Source organism: Panicum hallii, chromosome 9, assembly GCF_002211085.1.
Source record: "Panicum hallii strain FIL2 chromosome 9, PHallii_v3.1, whole genome shotgun sequence".
Taxonomy (NCBI): Eukaryota; Viridiplantae; Streptophyta; class Magnoliopsida; order Poales; family Poaceae; genus Panicum; species Panicum hallii.
The window spans coordinates 70967308-70990580 of record NC_038050.1 but is presented as its reverse complement, the minus strand read 5'-3'; the positions used below and the strand labels follow the sequence as shown (position 1 = coordinate 70990580).

The window sequence follows — 23273 nt, the reverse complement described above, 5'->3', positions numbered from 1 at the left end:
ATTTCGCGTGCCATGCTTATCAGGAGAAACGCTGGAGGAAATCTTTAGCCCAAGAGTCAACTGACGATCAGCTGGACGCGCAGGTCTTCTGCTCCATGCGTCCATTTGCTTGCACGCATGTGAGCTTAGCTAAGCTAGCAGCCCCCCCCGCAGGACTGGGATATCGATCATTCGGTCGCATGTTCCCTGCAATTCCCCTGCTCGGCCCTGAGCGTAATTCTCGTTGCCTCTCGTCCTATATAAGCCACGCCACGATCGCTGCAGATCCGTCAGAAGCTGCTAGGCATTCAGAGCTAGCTAGCTCCTGGTTTACTGAAACCGACGAGTCCAAGTCTCCCGTGGTGGTGTTGTCTACCGAGCTGAGCGGAGATGGACAGAGTCCTCACGTTGTTCGTCGTCGTAGCGGCGGCGTTCTTCGCGCCGGCGAAGGGCTGGAACTACGGGACGGCGACGTTCTACGGCGGGGCCGACGCCTCCGGCACGATGGGTAAATTAGTGAAAACAACTTCAAATCCAGTGTCGTCCATGCATTTCCATGTCGATCAATCTTGCTGCAACCAGTGTCGCTAATTTTCACGATGGATCGGAGCTAACTAACGAACACGATGCCGATTGCCGTGCCGTGATACGACGATGCAGGTGGCGCGTGCGGGTACGGGAACCTGTACCAGGCGGGGTACGGGACGAACACGGCGGCGCTGAGCTCGGTGCTGTTCAACAACGGCGCGGCGTGCGGGCAGTGCTACCTGATCATGTGCGACAGCAACGCGTCGCCATGGTGCAAGGGCGGCGCCGCGGTGACCATCACGGCCACCAACTTCTGCCCGCCCAACTGGGCACAGCCCAGCAACCGCGGCGGCTGGTGCAACCCGCCGCGCCCCCACTTCGACATGGCGCAGCCCGCCTGGGAGCGCATCGGCGTCTACAAGGCCGGCATCATCCCCGTCCTCTACCAGCAGTAAGTCATCTCGTCACGTCGACCACGCCGCGTTTCCTTCGATTCTCCGGCGAACCGGCGGTGATGAGCTGATGATCGATCGGCCATGGTGGTGGCGGTGTGTTGCAGGGTGACGTGCTGGAGGCAGGGAGGGATCCGGATCACCATCGGAGGGTCCACGTTCTTCCAGCTGGTGAACTTCGCGAACGTGGCCGGGAGCGGCTCGATCCGGTCCGTGTCGGTGAAGGGGACCAAGACGGGGTGGATCGCGCTGAACCGCAACTGGGGCGCCAACTGGCAGTGCAACTCGGCGCTCGTCGGCCAGGAGCTCTCCTTCATCGTCACCTCCAACGGCGGCCAGACGCTCTACCTCAACAACGTCGTGCCGGCGTGGTGGCGGTTCGGCATGGCCTTCGCCAGCAACTATAACTTCTACTACTGATCGATAGCTAGCTCGAGTGGGGCCAGGCGCAGGGGTGCTTTTGGTTGTATGGATGACGTCAATTTGTTCGTTCCTTTTTTGGGGCCGGGGTTACTTTGTACATGTACATCTTGTTATGAGAAAAGAAATATATTGATCATTTCAGTAAACTGGTTAGAAAACACAAAAGCCCAACAGGCCGAGGCCCAAGCAGAGCCCAACATCACCCCAACACGCCACGCTTCAAACAGGATTGCTGTTTACATCCAGTGATGCACAACCATATAAAACCTCGGCAGCTTCACTTCAGTAACTAGTTGTGCTTCTATCTGTGCCCAAACATGCAGTTGGCCAGCTGCAGATGCATACTGTAAGACTGGATGTACAGGCAAGGATAGCTTGTCAAGAACAGGACGAGCTCATGTACACTACGGATCATGGAGCTCAAATTGTCAAGCGTCTCTTGCAGTTCTTCCAAAGCCTGAGCACCTCTACTTGAGGAACTTAGACGCTTTACAGAATTCAATATAGACACAGAGGAAGAGCAAATCACGGCCTGATCTTTGGCTTCCTCCTCATCATGAACTTGGTATCTGAAAGTGTCGAGCATGTAGTAGCCTCGGCGCATGGCATCTCTTAGCATAACCAGCTGGAGGAGCATGGCTTGGTTTGTGATGTGCCGTCCCATGACCTCGTCAATGATCATTTGTGCCCGGAACAGGACCCCGCACAGGAAATCCTCCACATCTAGTGGCATCAGCTTGGAGATTTTGCTGATGAGAAAAATTTATGGATCTAGTGGTCAGCTCACTGAGGACTGCAGAAAGGAGAACCTCCTTTTTTTACAAACTCTCCTCAGGAAGAAAACACGGTAAGTGAACAGAATGAGGAGAAGCTGGGGTGTAATAGAATGATATATATCAAGAACAACTGTAAAGTCAGAGGTTACTGGTTCAAGTCATGAAGAAGGCCGGTCCAGTCTAATAGTCCATGCACACGTATTGACCATATCCTTCCTGATGGACAGCACTAAACTTGGTGTGAGCTTTTCATGCTTCTCCATTTTTTTTCATCTACATTCCAAACGAGTATTGAGGTACAAACCCCTGAAAGTCAAGCTGTACCATTAAGATGGTAGAAAGTCAATGTCAACTGAACCATTGCTTTTGGTTTTTACCAGATCAATCAAAGTCGTGTGGACTAGTGGACTACAGAATAAAGGTTGGAAGTGACACACGATGATTCGGCAGTAGAACAACGTGAGGAAGTGAAGTACAGAGGTTCATTCTAACTGAAGATCTCATTCTAGCTCTTAATGGACCAATAAACGGAAGGATTTCTAATTTCCTAACACGGTGAGACTCTGCTTGCAGCAAGAAGCTGACAACTTGTTCCATCTCCGTTTAGTGACCAAACATGAGTACATGACCATGGGGTTGACTGAAAATAAAAGCCAAATGCAAGTCTGAATGTCCAGATTCTAAGACTTTTTTGTTTGTACTAGGAAGAGAATCGTGCATTCGCAGGCTCTTACATAATCACTTTTTTCTTTAACTTTTATTCTAGCACGAAAACGCAGGATCGTTCAAACAAATATAGTAGACGACTAAGGCAAGCATCCAAATGTTCTGAATTTTGTACATGGCAGCAAACCAAGTAGCTAAACTGCTATAGTGCAGAAGTACTTGGAGACTTACTAAGCTATGACCTTCAATTTCCCATGTATTCTAGCACTCTCAGAAAAGATATACTGTCAGTTGTCACTTTGTAATGGATGCTTTATCCTGAACAACAGATGTTCTTTGACCGTAACCAAAAGGTTCATGCAGTCACCAACTCACCAGCCCATTCACAGTATGATAAATTCATGGAGATTTGTTTTCAACTACCATATCCTAAGTAGGTGAAATCTGATGGGCTGAAAAGAATTAAGGATAGAGAAAATCATGACAAAGACAGAGTTATGCTTCAGAAATTCAGATTGGAGCTCAGACAGGTCAGATCAAGGGCCAAACCAGATACGAGATAATAAGGGATGGTTGCGTGGGTAGTAGAGTTTGGGCAATGGATAAGTACCTGGAGGTGAATCTGGAACGTGCGGCCGGTTCTTGCGGTGCCGGCCGCGCGCGCTTGGCCCCGAGCTCGTCTTCGTCTCCTCCCGGTCGACGGCAGCCTATGGCAGAGGTCGCTGTGGCCCGCCAGCGAGACCGGAGGCAGCGCCTTAGCCCGTGAAGTTGGCGGTGGAGAGTGCGAGACGCTCGGCCAAGGAGCCAGCGGGGGTCGCCGGAGGCGGCACGACCTTGCCGGGTGCCATGTCGCCGGCTGGATCATTTTCAGGAAACCCCCTAGATTGGATCGTAATTAATAATCGTGATCCAAATATTTACATTTATCCCCTAAAATATATACAAATAACCCCCTATTTCGGATCGCAATTAGTAATCGCGATCCGAATATATGCAAATAGACCCCTATTCGGATGGAAATTTTGCAAAATACCCCCTGGTCGGCTCTCGCTCCTCAGGGGCTCCTGCTCAGCCCGCTGCCGCCGCTTTGCACCCCTGTGGTGAGAGGAAATCGCCACACCATGTCCGCATTCCTTCACTCTGCAGGTAGCCGCCTCGAATCGCCGCCATCCCGAGTCGCGTCAGGCGAGTTTTGCTTCTTCGTTTTTGTTTGGTTTTTGAGGGAAGCGAGCAGAGCTGAGGAAGAAGAACGGGGGACTGGAGCTGACTGTGAAATGGGCCTTGTGGGCCCTTGGAACCCGTCCCTTCCTTTGGGCCTCCAATCCACAAATCGTTTCGTGTGGCAAACTGATGCTGCCGCAGCTGCAGCTTGTGCTCATGACTGCACAAACAACTGGGAGCCATCATATTACAAACGCAATTGAGATGTGATGAATGGTTCAATTGTACGAAATGAATTTCTAGATCCTGGGATTTCTTACCATCAAGTTAGAAAAAAGCCTCGATTTCTGGAATTCCTTATTTCTATCTCATGCAAAAGAAGAGGATCCAAGGCAGAGGCGAGAACAATAAAAGGAACAAGTCCTTTTTGTTTTAGGAGGAATGATGCCCCGTGTATCGTATGGCAGGGAGTTAACTATCAATCAGTGATCAGCGATAATAATAGGAGCATGTCATGCTATATTTCCCAACCAGTCTGATGTCGTACTGGGCACCTTCTATGGCGTAATTTTCTTTACTACTCTCTTCCACATATTATTACTCTTTTGACAATACACTTCCGATCGAACATACTGGTTGAAAATAGAAGCAAACACAAGATAGACATAATCTGGGCCAAAGTTAAACTCAAAGCTCAAGTGGATATCATTTTACCTCATTCGTGCATGCTGAGTTGCTAACCACAAGCTAGAATATATACAAAATGAAGCGATCAGAAAGTAGTAATCTCCCCTGCCTGCAATTAACACAAGACATTTTGGAGTCGTAATTATCTGCAGCTGATAACACTGCCGTTGCCGGTCTCAAGCCGCGATGAGAAAATATGAAGAGTTGTGTTAGGTTTGGCGAATCAGCGTAAAAATCAGCCACTCTAATGAAAATGAAACCCATAAGAAATTCGTTGGGGCGTAACCCTCTTAGCAACGCGCTACATCGGAACCCGGGTGTGGTGTTAAATGGGCAAGGGCCGGGTCGTCATCTCCTCAGGGGCGCGTCGTATCGTGATCCGGGTACGATGATAAGTGAGCAAGGGTCGGGTCGTCGCAGCCTCTGTGGCGCGCTACATCTGCGACCGGGTGTAGTGAAAAATGAGCAAGGGTCTTCGCATTTCTCTCGACGGGTGCGAAGGGTAAGGAAGCTAGCCGAGCCAACTAGAATTCGTCTAGATAGTTGGAACGTAGGGTCTCTAACAGGTAAGTTAAGAGAACTAATCGATGTAGCAATTAGGAGGCGTGTAAATATTCTATGTGTGCAGGAGACTAAATGGAAGGGCCAGAAAGCGAAGGAGGTGGAGGGTTCTGGCTTCAAGCTTTGGTACACAGGACAACTTCGGGTAGGAATGGTGTAGGCATCTTGATCGATAAGAGCCTTAAGGATGGAGTTGTAGATGTTAGGAGGCAAGGCGACCGGATTATCCTAGTGCGGTTGGTCATTGGAGATTTGGTTCTGAATGTGATTAGTGCCTATGCACCTCAAGTAGGTCTTAGCGAGAGTTTCAAGAGTCAGTTCTGGGAAGATCTTGATAGCATGGTTCGTACCGTGCCTATCAGTAAGAAGCTCTTTATAGGAGGAGACCTCAATGGCCATGTGGGTGCGACTAATGTAGGATATGAGCGAGTATACGGGGGTTTCGGGTATGGTAGTAGGAACGAGGGGGAGAATGTTTTGAATTTTGCGTTGGCCTACGACCTGCTGTTAGCGAATACCCTCTTTAGAAAGAGAGAGTCCCATCTAGTGACCTTCCATAGTGGACAATACTCGAGCCAAATCGATTTTATCCTTACTAGGAGAGAGGATAGACGTGCCTGCTTAGATTGTAAGGTGATACCTGGGGAGTGTGTTGTCCCCCAACACAACCTTGTGGTGGCGAATTTTCGTTTTCGGGTACGTACCCATCGGGATAAACGTGCCAAGATTGCGAGAACGAAGTGGTGGAAGCTTAAAGGGGAAGAGGCACAAACGTTTAAGGAGAGGATGCTAGGCGTGGGGCCTTGGGAAGAAGGAGCAGATGTAGATGATATGTGGCTAAAGATGGCGACATGTGTTCGAAAGGTGGCCTCAGAAGTGTTTGGTGTGAGTAGGGAAGGCAAGCAGGAAGTGAAAGAGAGTTGGTGGTGGAATGACGAGGTGCAAAGAGCTATTAAGGATAAGAAGGAGTGTTTCAAACGCCTTCACCTCGACAAGAGCACAACCAACATCGAGGGCTATAGATTAGCGAAGAGGTCTGCAAAGCGAGCTGTAAGTGTAGCGAAAGGTCAGGTTTTTGATGACCTTTATCAATGGCTAGGTACGAAGGAAGGAGAGAAGGACATTTATAGGATAGCTAGGACCCGCGAGAGGAAGACAAGGGACATAAACCAAATCAAATGCATCAAGGATGGGACAGATCGACTTCTGGTGAAGGATGAGGAGATCAAGGACAGATGGCGAGAATACTTCGACAAGTTGTTTAACGGAGGAAATGAGGGTCCTACCTTCGAGCTGGACGACTCATTTGATGATACCAACAGACGCTTTGTGAGAAGGATTCAGGAGGCAGAGATCGGGGAGGCTTTGAAGAGGATGAAGGGAGGTAAAGCGATGGGCCCCGATGGCATCCCCATTGAGGTGTGGAGATGTCTGGGCGAGAGGGTGGTAGTATGGTTAACTAAGCTTTTTAACCTAATTTTCCGGTCAAACAAGATGCCGGAGGAATGGAGGAGAAGTATATTAGTACCGATCTTCAAGAACAACGGAGATGTTAAAAGTTGTACTAACTATCGGGGGATTAAGCTGATGAGCCATACGATGAAGCTTTGGGAGAGGGTTATCGAGCATCGCCTAAGAAGATTGACAAGGGTGACCTAAAACTAGTTTGGGTTCATGTCTGGGAGGTCGACCATGGAGGCGATTTTCTTAGTACGACAGTTGATGGAGAGATATAGAGAGGAGAAGAAGGACTTACACATGGTCTTTATTGACCTGGAGAAGGCGTATGATAAAGTACCGAGAGACATCATGTGGTGGGCCTTGGAAAAATACAAAGTCCCAACTAAGTATATTACCCTCATCAAGGATATGTACAAGGATGCGATGACTTGTGTTCGAACATGTGATGGCGATACCAGTGACGTCCCCATTAAAATAGGGCTACATCAGGGGTCAGCATTGAGCCCTTATCTATTTGCTTTGGTGATGGATGAGGTCACAAGGGACATACAGGGTGATATCCCCTGGTGTATGCTCTTTGCTGATGATGTGGTGCTAATTGACGAGAGTAGGGCAGGGGTTAATATGAAGTTAGAGCTGTGGAGACACACGCTAGAGTCGAGGGGATTCAGACTGAGTAGGACAAAGACCGAGTATATGATGTGCGACTTTAGACCGACTAGGCATGAGGATGGGGACGTTAGCCTCGAAGGTCAAGTGGTGGCCAAGAAGGATACTTTCCGGTATCTAGGATCAATGCTTCGGAAAGATGGAGACATTGATGAAGATGTTAGACATAGAATTTGAGCCGGTTGGTTGAAGTGGCGGCAGGCTTCGGGCATCCTCTGTGACAAGAAGGTGCCACAGAGGCTAAAAGGTAAATTCTATAGGACGGCGATTCGCCTGGCGATGCTATACGGTGCTGAATGTTGGCCTACAAAAAGGCGACATGTCCAGCAACTGAGTGTAACAGAGATGCGTATGCTGCGTTGGTTCTGCGGGCATACAAGAAGGGATAGAGTCCGGAACGAAGAGATTCGAGATAGGGTAGGGGTAGCATCTATCGAGGAGAAGGTGATTCAACATCGGTTGAGATGGTTTGGACATGTACAACGGAGGCCTCCCGAGGCGCCGGTGCGTAGTGGAGTTTTAAAGCGGGGCGATAATGTAAAGAGAGGTAGAGGTAGACCTAGACTAACTTGGGACGAGACGGTTAAGAGAGACCTTAAGGAGTGGAATATTGCTAAGAAATTAGTTATGGATAGGAGCGCTTGGAGATTAGCAATTAACGTAACTGAACCGTGACCTTTGTTACTTTTTGTTTAACCTCTAACTCTTCCTTTGGCTTGTGCTCTTTTTGTGTTTCTTATTCTAAATAAATGTTTTCTGTGGGTTTCATCTCTAGCCTACCCCAACTTGCTTGGGACAAAAGGCTAAATTGTTGTTGTTGTTGTAATTATCTGCAGCTGATCATGCAATGCACTACTAGTGTATTTCAATATTAACTGCATCTGCATGTCAGGGCTCAGACAGAGGTTCTCAGATAAATCATCTGGATGATATTATCATTGATAGTGCTGTTTTATTATCAATCAGTAGATAAACAAAAATACAAGATGCACACGCAAACAGATGTAGATTTGTTTCCAAACTAAGATATGCACACCATTTTCTGTTTGGCCTTTTCCTTCTGATTGTAAACTCAAACAACCACCACACCATTTTCTGTGAGGAACTCACACACAACTATTCATAAAATGCGCAACACTGCAAAGATCAAGCAGATGACCTTTTTTGACAATTAGATGAATTCATATAGCCACCATGCAACTTCCTGAGGACAGGAGCTCCACAACACTTTTTGCTACCCATACTACATTTTTCACTACTTGTAGACAAGCGGGCAGGTTTCATATTTAAAAAATCTTGAAGCCTGCACCCGCAACCATAAAAAGGAACAACCTGTACACGCACAAAAAACAATCAAGAACTGTACAGAACTGAAGCATGTGATCGTCATCACATATCATCTTCCCGTTGGGACCAAGGTCCTGTCGTCAGAACCCTGCCTGACCAACGGCTTTGTCGGTGTTGGACGCTCAGGAGTGATGACCTCCGCTGCATCTTCCATGCTCGGTGCCCGTTCTGGCAACTCCATGGTGTAGGTGAACTGCAGATCCTTGTTTGCAGCCAAGGCAAACAATTCTGGTTCTTCTAGCCCCTTAGTTGGGCCAATGCTACATCTATCGGGTTTGTGCTTTGCAAGCGCGTCCTTGAACTTCTTAATCTGCATACAAGAGTAGCCACTCCCATAAGCAAACATCAATTGGTAACAACTGATGGTAAATATTGGACATTATTTGTTCTGAAATGGCATAAAGTAGACAATCTAAATGCCAGTGGAAACCCGAACTGCAATCAGAAACAGGTACCGGATCCCTCATTATCATTGTTTTTAGTTATGTTCACAAGAATAATATTTCTAAGATCAAGAATGTTGCATGGACCCAAAGGAGCAAGTTTAAGACCTTTCATTGGCTATAAGATTTGAAAGTACTACAACAAGTAAGACCTTTCATTGGCTATAAGATTTGAAAGTACTACAACAAGTGCATAATTGAGATAAATAAATCTAACAGTGGGTTGTATAAACACAAGCTCTGCAAATGATGACAAAATTCCCAGTTCCTTTGTCTGGAACCAAAGAGACTAGCAAATAGTAATTATTCTATAATGCCAAATATATACTACTCCGTATAGTTTTTAGTTCCTTGGCCACACATCCAAAAGAGCTGGAGCAGGTCTTTCTTTCACATGTTTTCAGTTTTCACAACAATTTGAACAAGGAACACAGACGACTGAAGCCAGAACAAACGATCGGATCTTACAGTTGCGTTGGTACAGCTGAAGCTGCAGAGCCGGCCCTCAGCTCCCCTGTAGAATCTGAAGAAAGGGAACACATGAACATGAAGGCTGTGGCACATTGATTTGTGCTCCTCGAAGTTCACCTGCAGGAACTGCACATCCGGGTTCCGCTCCGCAAACTGGCAAACCTGCGCAACGAAATATAATATACCTCTTAGAAAAGCACGATTGAATTCACATGACAAGCGGCATGCAACATTGAAGTATCCTGCTTCGTAATATTACCTTGGGGTGGAGGGCATGGCAGCCGGCGCAGCCAGGTGAGAAGAAGTCGACGATGATGAGCCTGTCGCCGGCGTTGGTCAAGGATTCAACGAGGTCTCGCGCGGTCTGGATCGCCCGCATGTTGGTCTGCAGTCCCTTCTCCCACCACTTCATGGTTTTCCGAAATGAAAGGTTCATCTGCTCCAGCGAACAAGCAACAATGTCAGAACAACACATACAAAAGGAAAAAAAATAAAAAAAAAGTTTTGAAGGTTTCGGAAAAAATAGGGTAAGATCGAAACGAAACTAATCATGGAGAATGTGGAAATTTTATCGCTATCGGATTGGCAGCAATTAGCAATTTCATCACGCTAAAGCGATACTATCCCAAAATAAAAAAATAAATTCACATTGAAATCGATATAATTACTCAGGACACGGGTAACTCGAGTAACCTGCACCGGCGATGCAACGAGATTCCTGGATCTCCTCGGTCCAACCGCCATCCTCCCGCCGAGGAACGGGCTCTTCCTCCAGGACCAGGATCCTCCGAGGCGCACTGACACGGCGCCCCTCCGCCGGCCGAAGGACCCCGCGCCCCGGCTGCCGCCCGGCGATCCCACGCTCACCTTCGCCAGCGCCTGCGCCGCCGCCATGGCTACCGCCCTCACGGATCACCGAGCTCGAGAGAGCACAGCGTGAAAAGAGGAAGAGGAGAACAGAAGAGGGATTCGAGCGGCGATGGGAAGTAATGGCACCTTTAAAAGAGGAGAGAAATAAATGGCACTTTTTTAAAGCGTGGATATGGATAAAAGGGAAGAAAGTAAAAACCGCCGATTAGGACTAATAATAGCCGTCCGATTTATTAGCTGCTTAGTCGATGCTTGCCACGTGGGTGGCCACCTCCGGTAATTCTCTCGTTGCTGGCGGTAAGTATTTCCAGAATGGATAAAACCTGGATAAGCACAAAAAGGGAATGGGGCTCACAAGGCCGTCGTGGGGCCCGGTCGACTGCGAAGTGTAGCACTCTGACAGGCGGGCCCGCGACCACGGTTTCTGAGCTTGCGGGGACGCCTATTTCCCTGCCCAAACTCTCATTAGACTAGTTCTTACGCAGCTCATAACACCTGTTAATGTTCTACTATGCCAGTCTTTAACTTTTGAAACCATTTTTAGAGGCTAACAGGTGGATTGCGTAACAGTTTATGTTGGAATAAAGCAAAACGAAATAATGAGTACAGTGCTCCAGCACGAACCATGCAAAAGTCCAAATATGCAGATCAGTAGGTGGCACAAACGGTGCTCTCTCATTTTGAGCATTAAACAATCTTCATTCTTGACCTCTATGTTTTTTTATGATTTTAATTTTGATGAAAAACCTCTATGTTTAGAACTACGGTGCTATACATATGGCGTTTTTGTTTCCTTTTTCTTTCATCAAGTTAACTAGGCCTCTAGTATCTATAGTAAATCAAATGGATAGAGCTGATATTCGGTGGTGAGTTTCAGCTCTTACTAACTGGGACCCTATTATTAGTGACCAGCTTCTCGGATAAAATGGATCATATATGTGGTGAACGATTGAATGCAGCCGCAGTCTAATGATCATACACTAGTAGCTCGCTATTGATAGCAACCAAGTCCAAGGCGTGGATGATATGAGTCGGCTATTTTAAGAGCTAACTGGTGTGCTACGATTATCAACTATTTTCTGCATGCAATTCCCTTTATCTTTTTTTTTGTTAATCGTGTCCGAGAAAACTTTTTTTTTACCTTGCTATTGCCAGAGATGATGAGACAAGAGAAAATATGCTTAAGTTTAGATGTTGGCTACAGAAAGCCCAAAACCATGCTTTAATTAACCTTGATAATTTGAAAGCTTAGCATCTCAAAAAAATATGCATCGCTTCTGGTTAGATCAATCGTATCTTTTGCTGCTGGTCTGAGTAGTACTTAGGAGCATGCTCATGCAATCATATCTTCTGATCTTGAGGTCTTCTTCCACTATCTTTCAGATATCACTATATATATTCGAAAGCTGAACATGAATACAAAAGAATATTTCCTTTCATATATATAGTCAGGTCTGGTCTGATGGAGAATTAAATTGCTGGAGTCAGATCCGGAAAAACGAAATGCAATAACCGGCCATGGAATGGAACAGCAGCAGCTAGCACGTTCATAAAATGGAAAATCAGTGGTGCCTTATCTTTGCACCCGTTTAGAACAAATCAGTGCTTCAACTAGCTAGCTGATACAGTAAAATCTCAGCTTTCTTTGCATCTGCTATTAATGCGATTGGTTTCAATCCAAAGTTTTCAGAGCACACGACAGGACCACTCTGCAAATTAGACCTGTATCTGCATCATATGATGTCTGAATTTCAGAGTTCCTATCTTATTCATTGCAAAGCCATTTGTTTTTCTTCCTATCGCTCAATGGTTGGGCAGGCGTTGGTCCTGCCAGCCGACCAGGACTGGAACCTTGGTATTGCAACAAAAGAAAACCCCTCGTCCGCCCCATGGCTAAAGCACAGTTGGGTCCGGCCCTGGTCGCTGATCCCCCGTGTGCGTGGATCGCCTATTCTCACGGGTCTAGAGCACTGTGTACTGATGGGATGAGGTTCGGAGATTTTCTCGATCTACGTGAGAAGTATCTTCTTTCTTAACAGAATACGATGGGGGCGGTTTTCCCCCACGGATCAAAGTTTTTTTTCTTCCTTTGTAGATTGTGCAAACCAATTCGTTTGTTCAGCGGTTGCAGAAAGAGCTGGACCTGGATAGTGCCTTGCCGCTTCATTTGGATACTCTGCATCTGATGAGGAGTTCGAACTTGTAGCCGTTGCATGATTGATGATTGTCATTGAACTAACGTTACCTGCTTCAGTTGAACTTGAAACCGGTACGAGCTGAGTACTGCTCCATGGTTATGATGATCTTATGATTGAGGTTTTAGAATCCCGGATGAACAAAACGGTTATAGAATCAAGGAAGCAACAACCAAGGAATTGAAAATTATTGTCTTGTCAGTGTCAGTGTTATCCAGTTTTCCAGTCAGTAGCAGATGTGCTGATCACACCACTACAATGAGCCCAGTCCTCTTGTTTGTCTTCTTTCATGGATCTGCATTTATCCAGAACAGGACAGCATCACATCGTAATTTGATTCCTTTGCGAAGTAAATCCTACTGTTTCTGAATTGTTTTTTTGAGGCAATACTGTTTCTGATTTGTAACTTGGCAGAACTCGCTGAAAGTCAAAGTATAATTCGGGAATACAGAGCTAGAAGTGGTGAATCTTCAGTCCTCACCCCACAAAAAGGATAGCACAGCAGAAGTGGTGTAGCCGATGTGTTTCTAAACTTTCTATATATAGTTGGTTGACATGAGGATCTGATAATAAAAGGATGTATTGTTTGACTTTTTTTCCGATGTTTACTCCGTCCAAAAAAGAATATCAAGATTCGTCTCACCAGTTGTTGGAGCGATGCTAGCCGTCTCTACAAGTTGTTCAAATAAGAATTTGACGGTCGGAATGTAGGTCGCCGGGAAAAAAAACTGGGCGGTTGCATATGTTCTGGTGTGGAAGCTGTCGCATCTTCCTCTTTTCTAATGCTGTTGAATTCTCATCGAATGGCGTATGCGGAACCATGCAACTGAAGATACCAGTGCTCTACCCAAGATAAAAGAATGTTTTCAGAAGCAAGAGATGGATTTAACTAATTAATGTTGAACTGTATGTAAACTTCAAAACAGCTGCTACGTCGTAGTCGTGGATCATGGACAATGCGCAAGTCAATCTCTGGTCGTTGCAGCCATGTGCATGCGATCGTTAGAACACAACAGCGTGATGTCGTTCGTTGCGGTGATGTGACATACCAGCATTCCTCCTAGAATCCAATCCATGCAAACAGCACGGTCTCCTATTTAAGCATCACCATTGCCGCAGACAATCCTCACCTCCGAGTCCATCCATTCGCTACGGTGTCTGGTCGCAGCACATCTGTACATCTGTACATCTGCCTGTGTCCAGTCCAGCTGCTGTACTATCGTCAGAGGATCGCCGTTTCAGAAGAAGATGGGGCAACGTTTCCTGCACCAGCTGCTGCTCGCCGTTCTTGCGCTCTGCTTATTTGCACCGGCGAGATCGGACGAGTGGCTCCCGGCCACCGCCACGTTCTACGGTGGCGCCGACGGCTCCGACACAATGGGTAAGCATACAGTCAGAGTATTGTCTGAACTTGTGCACGGCACGGAGTGCACACAGACACAGTGTGACGTGTATGCACCGTGTGCACACAGGCGGAGCGTGCGGGTACGGCAACCTGTACGACCAGGGATACGGCATCAACAACGCCGCGCTGAGCACGGCGCTGTTCAACGACGGCGCGGCGTGCGGGCAGTGCTACGTGATCATCTGCGACACCAGCAAGTCCGGGTGGTGCCGGCCGGGCAAGTGGGTCGCCGTCTCCGCCACCAACTTCTGCCCGCCCAACTGGTCGCTCCCCGGCGGCGGCTGGTGCGGCCCGCCTCGCCCCCACTTCGACATGTCCCAGCCCGCCTGGGAGAACATCGGCATCTACAGCGCCGGCATCATCCCCGTCCTCTACCAACGGTAACACTATAAGCAAGTCCAGCTCGATCGATCGATACACCCAGTGCAAGCTGCTCACCAGCAACTGATCCTTGGAGTTACGTTGGATGCGTGCAGGATCAAGTGCTGGAGGGACGGCGGCGTGCGGTTCACCATCGCCGGCTTCAACTACTTCGAGCTGGTGCTGGTGACCAACGTGGCCGGGAGCGGCTCCATCCAGAGCATGGCGGTGAAGGGCACCACCACGGATTGGATCCAGATGTCCAGGAACTGGGGCGCCAACTGGCAGTGCCTCGCCGCGCTCGCCGGCCAGGGGCTCAGCTTCGCGCTCACCTCCACCGGCGGCCAGACGATCGTCTTCCAGGACGTCGTGCCGGCGTGGTGGCAGTTCGGCCAGACCTTCACCACCCACCAGAATTTCGACTACTAATCGCCCCCAGAAAACGGCCGGTCCATCCACAAGCGCGCGCCGCTATGTGATCATTTGTTTTCTCCATGCTAAAATCCGTTATTTTTCTATTTATTGATTATTTATACTGCTTCGTTAATGTCAGCTCATCTCATTTGTAGTTTGAATCACTTGAGTATTTTTGAAATCGCCAACTGATGGTTGTAAATTGGATAATTTGTTTTCATGCGATTGTAATTTTTCACAAACATTTACTAAGCTTGTCAATGTCAGTGGCATGCATATATGTGGGCTCTATATCTCATTGATGCATCAATGGCAAGTACTAAGTGATTGTAAAATTCTACAGTGACAAATAAGGAATCGCCCTGAATTAAAGCTGTAATTTTTCCCTAAATGCAGGAATCAGCTGATCATCGATTAACGGAATTGAATTCCCTGTCCACGGATTCGCCCCTCGCTCGCGTCTCCTCCAATTCGTGTTTCATGCGGCGGCGACAGCTGACAGCCGGTCGTGCTGCGCCACAGATTTCCTCGCGATCAGAACAACGTGCGACGGGAAAAAAAAACTAGCGGCGATGCGAAGAGCTAGCACGCGCGTACGGCCCGAGCGCATGTGCTACAAATTCCGTATGAATTGGCTCTCGATGAGAATTTAAAGGGGCTACGGAGTACTACGACGACAGGAAAGCGACCCGACGGGGGGTTTCCGGATATGACAGCGACACGGCGTGACAGCGTCAGCTGGCGATGGCCGATGGCAGCAGCGACGGCTCGAGCAAGAAACGAGAGGTCTCGTTGCTTCCGGGCGCGGCGAGGACGAACGATGACCGGTGAGCCGGGCGTCACCTCATCCGTCGAGATAACTTGGTTGCACGGCAAGGTGTGTTCCAACACGTGAAGATCTTCCAGAACAAAAATAAAAAAATAGCTGGGGAACACGAGCACAAACGGAGAGGAGGATCAGCAAATTCGTCGGTGCTCTTTTCAGATCATGTCCAAATTCCTACCTCGCCTTACTCCTAACGATCTTGACTGAATCCACGGTCTAACGGGGGAGGCCAGAAAAATCGAGCTGATTCTCGGCGCATTTCGAACAAAGTAGTAATAGCATCTCGACCCTCTCCGAGTTTTCTTTTCGCGAAAGGCTCCGTTTCCAGAGAAAAACACACACGAGCGGTTCCACAATCTCAACATTGTACTTGCGACGTGCAAAAAGCCAGAAAAAAACAGTGAGCCAGGCCGTGATCCACGACGTTATCCGATTTGGGGGAGGGGAGATAGAGTGAGAGAGAGAGAGAGAGAGAGAGAGAGAGAGAGAGAGAATCAGATAAGGCCGGTGAAAGAAATAGTCGGAATCCAGAAACAGCGGAGGGCGCTCTTGCAAAAGCGGGGTGGGCGGTCGCCGGTTCGTCCCAGGCGCCACCGCTTCCGCCGCTGGGATTGCGAGCCCCCAGGCGTCGCAATAATTCGCTTTCGCCGGACGCGGACCTTCCGCGGCGACCCAGCCGTCCGCCCCGCATCGTGCGGCTCCCCGCCGCCCCACTCGTCAACAACCCTCCGACGCCGCACCCCGCGCGCGCGGGGCCCGCGCGCCAGCCGGGGGTAGTAGCCAAGCGGACGCCAGCGCGAGCCGCTTTAGTGATCCACGATCGGACGGAGGGGAGCCGCGGGAGCGGGCCCACGCTGGTGGCTGCGGGCTTCCCCTTTTGTGGCCCACCACGGCAGGGCAGGAGAGAGGGATTCCGTCCGTGTCCATCCACCGCCCGTGGGAAGGGAAGGGAAGGGAAGAGCAGCGAGCGACGCAGGCAGGCATCGGCTCCGGCTCCGGCTCCCGCTCCGCCCGCCGCCGCACCGCCACACCTCCTCCCCCGATCCGATCGCCGATCGCCGACCCTCGCTTCGCCTCGCCGCGCGGCAATATTTGGAACCCTCGTCACCGATCGCCTCATGCCGTACCACTGACCGATCCCCATCCCCCAACTCCGCCCTCCGCCCTCCGCCCTCCACCTCCGCCGCCGCCGTTCGCGCAGTCGCCTCCGCCTTTCGTCCGCCTCCTCATAGAACTCGCTATCTCCCGTTGGATTTGGGTGCGGACGATGGCTACCAGCGCCGACCCGCATGCTGCCGTTGCTGGGACCGGGACGCCGCCCCCGTCCGATAGCCCGTTTGGGGCGAAGAAGGCTGGGGCGGCCGCGGCCGCCTGGAAGCGCCCCGGGGGCGCGACTGTGCCAGCCGCGGTGGCAGTTGAAAACCCCATCATGGACACGGACTCCTGGCCGGCGCTGCCCGGGCTGGCGTCTCCCCCGCCGCCGGCCGCGGGGCCAGCGGCCAAGGCGTCACCTAAGGCCGCTTCTCCCGCTTCCACAGTGAGTTGATACCAGTGTTTGACATAGTTACTCATGACGGAGCTTGAAATTTTTGTACCATTTGACGAGATTGGGTTTTACTTTGTCCGAATTGTGTCAGGGGGCGGTGATCTCGCCAGTCTCTTTGGGCATTTCCGGCGCTCCGGATGCTAACCCTGGCAATGAGGCTCCTGTGCGCAATCCTGTGGCCCGGCGTGCTCTGGTGATGCCTGCGGCGGATGGGCTGGAGAAGAGTGCCCCTGCCCCAGAACCGTCCCCTGTCTATGTGCCTAATGCCCGGAGCAACGGCGAAGATTTTCATCATCAGAATGGACGTTTTGGTTCCCATACCCATGGCCGAGGTGGTGGCTATGGTGGGGGAAACAGGAGGGGTAATGGTGGAGGTGGGGGAAGACGTGGGAACGAGCACCATGGGGGTTTTGATGGGCCACGGCGCGGAGGTGGCCGCAGAGATGGGCATGGACCAGCTCACCAGCAACGTGGCCACCAGCCAACATACATTAGGGCTCCTCCTGCTCTGGCTGTTGTAGCAGGAGCACCTCCACCGCCGCCGCCATTCCTTAGCCCTGCTACTCCTCAGACACCACCTTATGGGGTACCTATGGGCTTCCCTGGTATGTCGTGCTTGTCATGTCGTTCATGAACTCTTGGGCTTGTCCTATCGTTATGTTGCATTGATTTGCTTGTTGTCAATAGCAGACATAGCGCCGCATGTTTACTATTTTGCGGCGGCAGCCCCCACGGAAGGCATTCAAGGTCTGCCTTTTGTGCCTCATCCAGCAAGCCCCCAAGCTATTTTAGTTGATCCTCTTCGGAAGGAGCTTCTGGAGCAAATTGATTACTATTTCAGGTAGGTGATCATCTACATTTTTGGCAATCTCTTCTTTTATCTGTAAAAATGCTCTGATCAATTTGTTTACCCACTTGTGAACTTTGCAGTGATGACAATTTGTGCAAGGACACATACTTGCGGCAACGCATGGATGACCAAGGTTGGGTGCCATTATCCCTGATTGCTGGCTTCCCCAAAGTAAGTTTTCAGGTCTTATGAGTTGATTTTTCAGTTAAATCCACACTGAATTCTTAGTCTGTTCTTTGATAACCTGTTTAGTAAGCTTATGGACTCGTCCTGTAGTTGCCACCAATAATGAGAGTGTCTGCATATTGTGGCATGGATCCATTTAACTGAATTGCTAGATAGCCCCTGCACAATTAACAAGAAATCATATTATGTTACTGGTATATAATGGATACCTTGGATGGCACAGCTGCATCACAATAGCTATATTGGCAAGTAGTAATGCCAGTGATACCAGTAATTCTTCTGTTTTTAATACAATTGCATCATTGTTACCTTCTAATAATAGCACTAGTGCAATCAAGGGACAAAGTGGTCAGTGGTGGGATAGAGTCCGTGGTACTTTTGGAATGTTCACAATATGATTAGGAAAGTGGGATCTATTGGGAAACCAAGCTGGCTCTATTCTTTGACACTGTTTACAGTGGTATTATTATAGTAGCTTAAGCTGAATGCTAGTGTTGGTGAGGACACTCTTGCCCAGGTTCTCTGATTTATTTCAGCTGAGTTGAGGGTCACTGGTAGCTCACAAGCACAATTTTGTTCAAGGCTCAGAGCAAGTTCAGTCCATTTCTCTTAATGACTTGGGGTACCTCCAATAGGTATACAGCTTTTGTATATTCTTAGTGTACTCAGGGTACCTTGCTGCTGCATAGATTTGTATGCATCATAGGTTGAGGCACCATAGATGGGGGTTGGCTCTATGTTTTTTATTGGTGCATGTAGTTTTTTTCCTCTGCCATAAAGGCAAGGATGGTAGATAAGTGGTAAAGATGGGGTCAGGCGATAGTTTATGGCCCTTAGGGTCTTGATCATATGCTTACTGGATACCCATTTCTGTTTTGATGATGTTGATCCAAATGAGTTCCTTTCAATATTGTAGGAAATTGTCCATTATTTTGGGCACCATTTTAGTCAAGGAAAAATATGCATCCTACTAGTCTGACTATCTGGGAATTATTCATACAATTTTAGAGCAGACTGCTAATGAAAGTACCCTAGGATTTGAGCTAGAACATATTGGAATTGTGGAGAACTTATGGTTTGTATCTCTGCTTCTGTTTATCTTTTCTGTTGTGTTTCCTTGTCAGTATGGGCAATACTTAGCCATTATTTACATCTGGCATCATAATGCATTTGTAAATGCAAAAAAAGTTTGTGACACCGCATCCATTAATACGTGAAAGAGGATACTAATGATTGAATGAGTGTGGACTGTGGAGTACGATAGTAGATCAGATATCCTTTTTCCATAATAATCAAATATATATTTTGTTCTTTTATAAAGAGATGGTGTCATTCATGTTAAAAAAAATTCCAGGTCCAGAAGCTGACTGATAATATTCAGTTTATCTTGGAAACAGTCATGATGTCCACTGTTGTGGAAGTTCAGGTAATGTTTTCTTGGTGCAATTACCATTTGTATATATTCAAATTAAATTAGCTTTGGCCAACAAGAATGTTAGTAACTAAAACATGTGAATGTCCCCATAACATTGCACTTTAATTCTAGGAAAAAGGTCAAGAATATTTTCATTATCTTATCTGTTAGCATAGTTTATTAGGTCATGCATAGTTTGTTAAGCAAACATGATGTAGCTACTGGTTAGTCCATGTCATAGACTTTAGCTTCTTGTTGTGACCTGGAGTTTGTTTTATTTGACATGATGTCCACAATACAACAAAGTTTGTATCATTTGATTACTTGCTGAGGGCATGTTCTTTTAGTATGACCATGGAAATTAAGTATGAAATTGATTCAACAAGGATTAAGTGATCCCACAAAGTTTAGGTCATAGCAAATTCTCATAATGCTTCACAACAACTTATTTCTCAATAGCAGAATCCAATCAGCTAATCCCTGGGCTTGATGTTTATCCAATGTCCAGTATGGTGACTGAAATATAAGTTGATGTTTATCCAATGTTCTTTCAAAAAAGTATGATGACTGAAATATAAGTTGTTTTCAAACACTTGACAAATTCCAGGTCTTCTGATGAATTCATGTAATGTAAATAGTTTCTTAGTATGTCTTGCCACTGACTATCATTACCGTTGCTCCAAATAAAGAAACAACCACTAAAATGGAGAAGTGAGCCTTGCATCGGTAAGTAAAATTAGCAATAGGACAACAAAAATTTGAATCTTATCCTCAATGATCAAAAGGCCTTTGCAGGTACTGCTACAATAGGCACTAGTAACTTATTGCTACTAATCTTTCTAATGTGATCGACTTTATAATATAGTTAGCTTTAACCACTGCAAAATCTTGTTCACTCTTCGCTCTGTTGCACATGTTAGATAATCTTATGATTCTCATTTGCCACATAATATAATTGCATTTCCTATAGTTAGTAACTGCTCTGTTCACTTCATTCCTCTTGCTTAGAGGCCTGGTTCTTTCTTTTATGCTCAAACAGGGTGATAAACTACGAAGGCGTGGAACATGGGAGAATTGGCTGCTTCCAAAACCAAATTATTCTGCTGGAAGTTCTGGTCCGTTTTCCCCTGTGACATCTAACACTGATTTGCTGGCATCCCAGTTTCGTTCTGTTGGACTTGAGGGGGCAACTTACCATGCTAACATGCAAGGAATGCCTGGTGAAGCTCTTCTGACTAGATCAGTGACTTCAGTTAGTCTAGGTTATCATGCACCAACCTTGGGTGGGCTGCACAACAATGGGAGTGGACCACTTTTTGGACCAAAGGCAGCAAAAAATTTACTCAGGAGCGATACCTTTTGAGGCTATATATTCAAGGAATATGAAGTACAATGGCAGGCCGAGTTTTCACAGTGACGGCATGCACACCTTACCTTGTATGAGGTGTAAAGATCAGTTGGTTCCAAAAAAAAAAGCATAATACAAAATATAGAGATAGAAATACAACAAGAGACTGGAAAAAGCCAAAAAAAATGAAAAACAAAAAAAAGCCAAAAAGGTAGCTAATGTGAGGTTCATGTTTCTTTCTGCTGTGTTATTACCCAGTAGGTTTCCGAATGCTAGCAGTTTGATGGCTCTTTTTGTGTGAACCGAGTTATTTAAAGTGTCAAGACTCGAGAAACTGTGTTGTGTGGACCGGGCAAAACTATATAAAAGTAGATGACACTATTATTAATTCTGGTGTTCTTGTTCTTTGGTGATTGATGCGATGATGATTTTGCCTGCATTTCTTTCTGTTTTTGAGATTATATATTTGCAAATCATGTTCAATGTAAGCGGTCCTTAGGCTCGCTAGTGGCTGCTCGGTATCTCTAATTACCCAGTTATGTATGAAGATCGTCTGGTTTGTGCACATGCAGCCAACATATATTTCCACATAAAGTTATTTTGCATATCTTTGGCAGTGTTCTTTTATGTAAATATATTCGTATCAGCATTCCGTATGGTGCGTATGTGTGTTGCTAAGAGTGTTTGCGTCCCAACTCCCAACAGGTTTTCTGTTGGGCTCCATCTCCATCTACTGGCTCGCCAGGCCAATCATTCTTCCTCCTATAACCCAAACAGCACATAGCTGTGTTCATCTCAACATTCCACATACGGTAAAATTAACATTGCCACAAAAATTTAAAGCTGCCAGAGAGAGCAAGCTAGGAAACATCATTCAAGAACTGTAGAGGCACACAGCAAGCTAACAGCGATGGAAATGAAACCTATCCTATGCTGGATCTGGAAGACAGGAAGCGTGCGGAGGGTCACATGACGGCGCAGGAGTTGGGATTGTCGTCGCTGAAGGCGGCGGTGTACCTCTCCTCCATGGAGCTTGCCCTGACGAGCGGCGCCTTGTCGGGGTCGTCGAGCACGTTGCGCACGTACCCCGGCGGCGCCTTCTTGTCGTAGGCCCCCGGCGCGTAGGGGTGCGGCACCACCTCGTACGGCACGTAGGGCCACGGCTCCGCCTTCTTCCCCGCCCGCCGCCGCAGCCGCTTCACCACCTCCGGCGCCTCCACCTGCCCCGACACCGTCACCTTGTTCTGCTTCGGGTCCACCTCCACGCTGCTCACGCCTGCGGGCACGCCGGCGAGCGTCCAACCGCTTGGTTAATAAGTTGCTCGGCCGTCGACGACGACTGATCGGACGGACTCACAATGTGTGAACGAGACGCACCTTTCATGTCCTCCAGCGCCTTCCTGACCCTGCGCTCGCAGCCCTCGCAGTCCATCCGGACCAGCAAGTCCACCTTCTGAATTCACCAATGCCAAACAGAAAGAGTTCGGCCATCGACATCGATCAGTTTCATTCGGTGCTTGTCAGTGTCACATTGCCCGCCGTACTGGCTGCCTTGTTTTCTCCGCGAGAGCAGCATGCCGTACCTGGAATTCCTTGCGCTTCTTCTTGCCGACGATGACTCTGGCCGGCAGCTCGCAGAGGTCGGCGATGAGGTCGTCCACGCGAATCATCCCGACGTGCTGGTGGTGGGTACCTGAGCTTGGCCAACCAAGAGCGGTTTTGCCTTTCCGAGACGGGGTGTCTGAGATGCCTGAATCGGCCGTTGCGCCTTTGCCCCAGTACTTATCGCGATGGAGATGGCTGATCGTCGGGACGTCGAGCGACTTTGAGATGCTTCCCGCGCTTTGGTGGCGAGAGGATATATATATTTGTCGTCAGGTCCGGGAGTCGAATCATTCTGATCCTCCTGATTGCAGGGGCAAAAAGGTTTACGGGAACCCTTTTCCAGGGAAGATCGTCGCTTCTACTGCGACCCTTCTTTCAGTTTTTGGAGCCATCGGTTTGAAATCAAGCTCAAGCCCTTTTTTTATCGGCGCTGCTGCGAAAACTTTTTTGCTCGAGTGGCTGCACCATTACAAGGGCGATGCAAGGAACTTTCCAGATTGTAATTAGTTGCTGATAACCGAGCAAGGATTTGGCTGGGGGCCTGGATCTTCCAGTCCCCGCAGAGGAAGTCATCACGTGAAAAAGAAAAGCAGTCAGGATTGGACCCAGGGTCCTCTTCCTTTTTCTTTT

General features: G+C 48.0%; 5 protein-coding genes across 6 annotated transcripts; 3 read left to right on the top strand and 2 right to left on the bottom strand.

Annotated features, from left to right (window-relative positions):
• The first annotated feature begins 224 nt into the window (after positions 1–224).
• LOC112878161 (expansin-A25-like) lies at positions 225–1528 on the top strand. The gene is made up of 3 exons (XM_025942583.1): positions 225–487; positions 640–958; positions 1067–1528. The coding sequence occupies exons 1-3, from the start codon at positions 370–372 to the stop codon at positions 1377–1379; spliced, it is 750 nt and encodes a 249-aa protein (XP_025798368.1). The 5' UTR covers positions 225–369; the 3' UTR covers positions 1380–1528.
• Positions 1529–8486: 6958 nt separating this feature from the next.
• LOC112875757 (thioredoxin-like 1-2, chloroplastic) lies at positions 8487–10608 on the bottom strand. Its single transcript, XM_025939723.1, has 4 exons — positions 10318–10608; positions 9884–10060; positions 9622–9786; positions 8487–9020 (listed from the first exon to the last, which is right to left on the bottom strand). The coding sequence occupies exons 1-4, from the start codon at positions 10516–10518 to the stop codon at positions 8760–8762; spliced, it is 804 nt and encodes a 267-aa protein (XP_025795508.1). The 5' UTR covers positions 10519–10608; the 3' UTR covers positions 8487–8759.
• Positions 10609–13904: 3296 nt separating this feature from the next.
• LOC112875374 (expansin-A19-like) lies at positions 13905–15137 on the top strand. The gene is made up of 3 exons (XM_025939203.1): positions 13905–14070; positions 14162–14474; positions 14571–15137. The coding sequence occupies exons 1-3, from the start codon at positions 13938–13940 to the stop codon at positions 14881–14883; spliced, it is 759 nt and encodes a 252-aa protein (XP_025794988.1). The 5' UTR covers positions 13905–13937; the 3' UTR covers positions 14884–15137.
• A 1448-nt stretch (positions 15138–16585) lies between these two features.
• On the top strand, positions 16586–21477 carry LOC112877175 (la-related protein 1B-like). Of its 2 annotated transcripts, none has more exons than XM_025941390.1 (6): positions 16586–17231; positions 17332–17845; positions 17928–18081; positions 18171–18261; positions 19631–19702; positions 20730–21477. In XM_025941390.1, exons 1-6 carry the CDS (start codon positions 16962–16964, stop codon positions 21051–21053), a joined length of 1425 nt encoding a protein of 474 aa, XP_025797175.1. In that variant the 5' UTR covers positions 16586–16961; the 3' UTR covers positions 21054–21477. The 2 variants fall into 2 exon arrangements, with proteins under 2 accessions (XP_025797175.1, XP_025797176.1); XM_025941391.1 differs by having other exon boundaries at positions 16588–17231; positions 17931–18081; positions 20730–21426.
• A 322-nt stretch (positions 21478–21799) lies between these two features.
• Positions 21800–23181, bottom strand: LOC112876908 (heavy metal-associated isoprenylated plant protein 27-like). The gene is made up of 3 exons (XM_025941088.1): positions 22622–23181; positions 22416–22491; positions 21800–22314 (listed from the first exon to the last, which is right to left on the bottom strand). Exons 1-3 carry the CDS (start codon positions 22706–22708, stop codon positions 22004–22006), a joined length of 474 nt encoding a protein of 157 aa, XP_025796873.1. The 5' UTR covers positions 22709–23181; the 3' UTR covers positions 21800–22003.
• Positions 23182–23273: the final 92 nt, after the last annotated feature.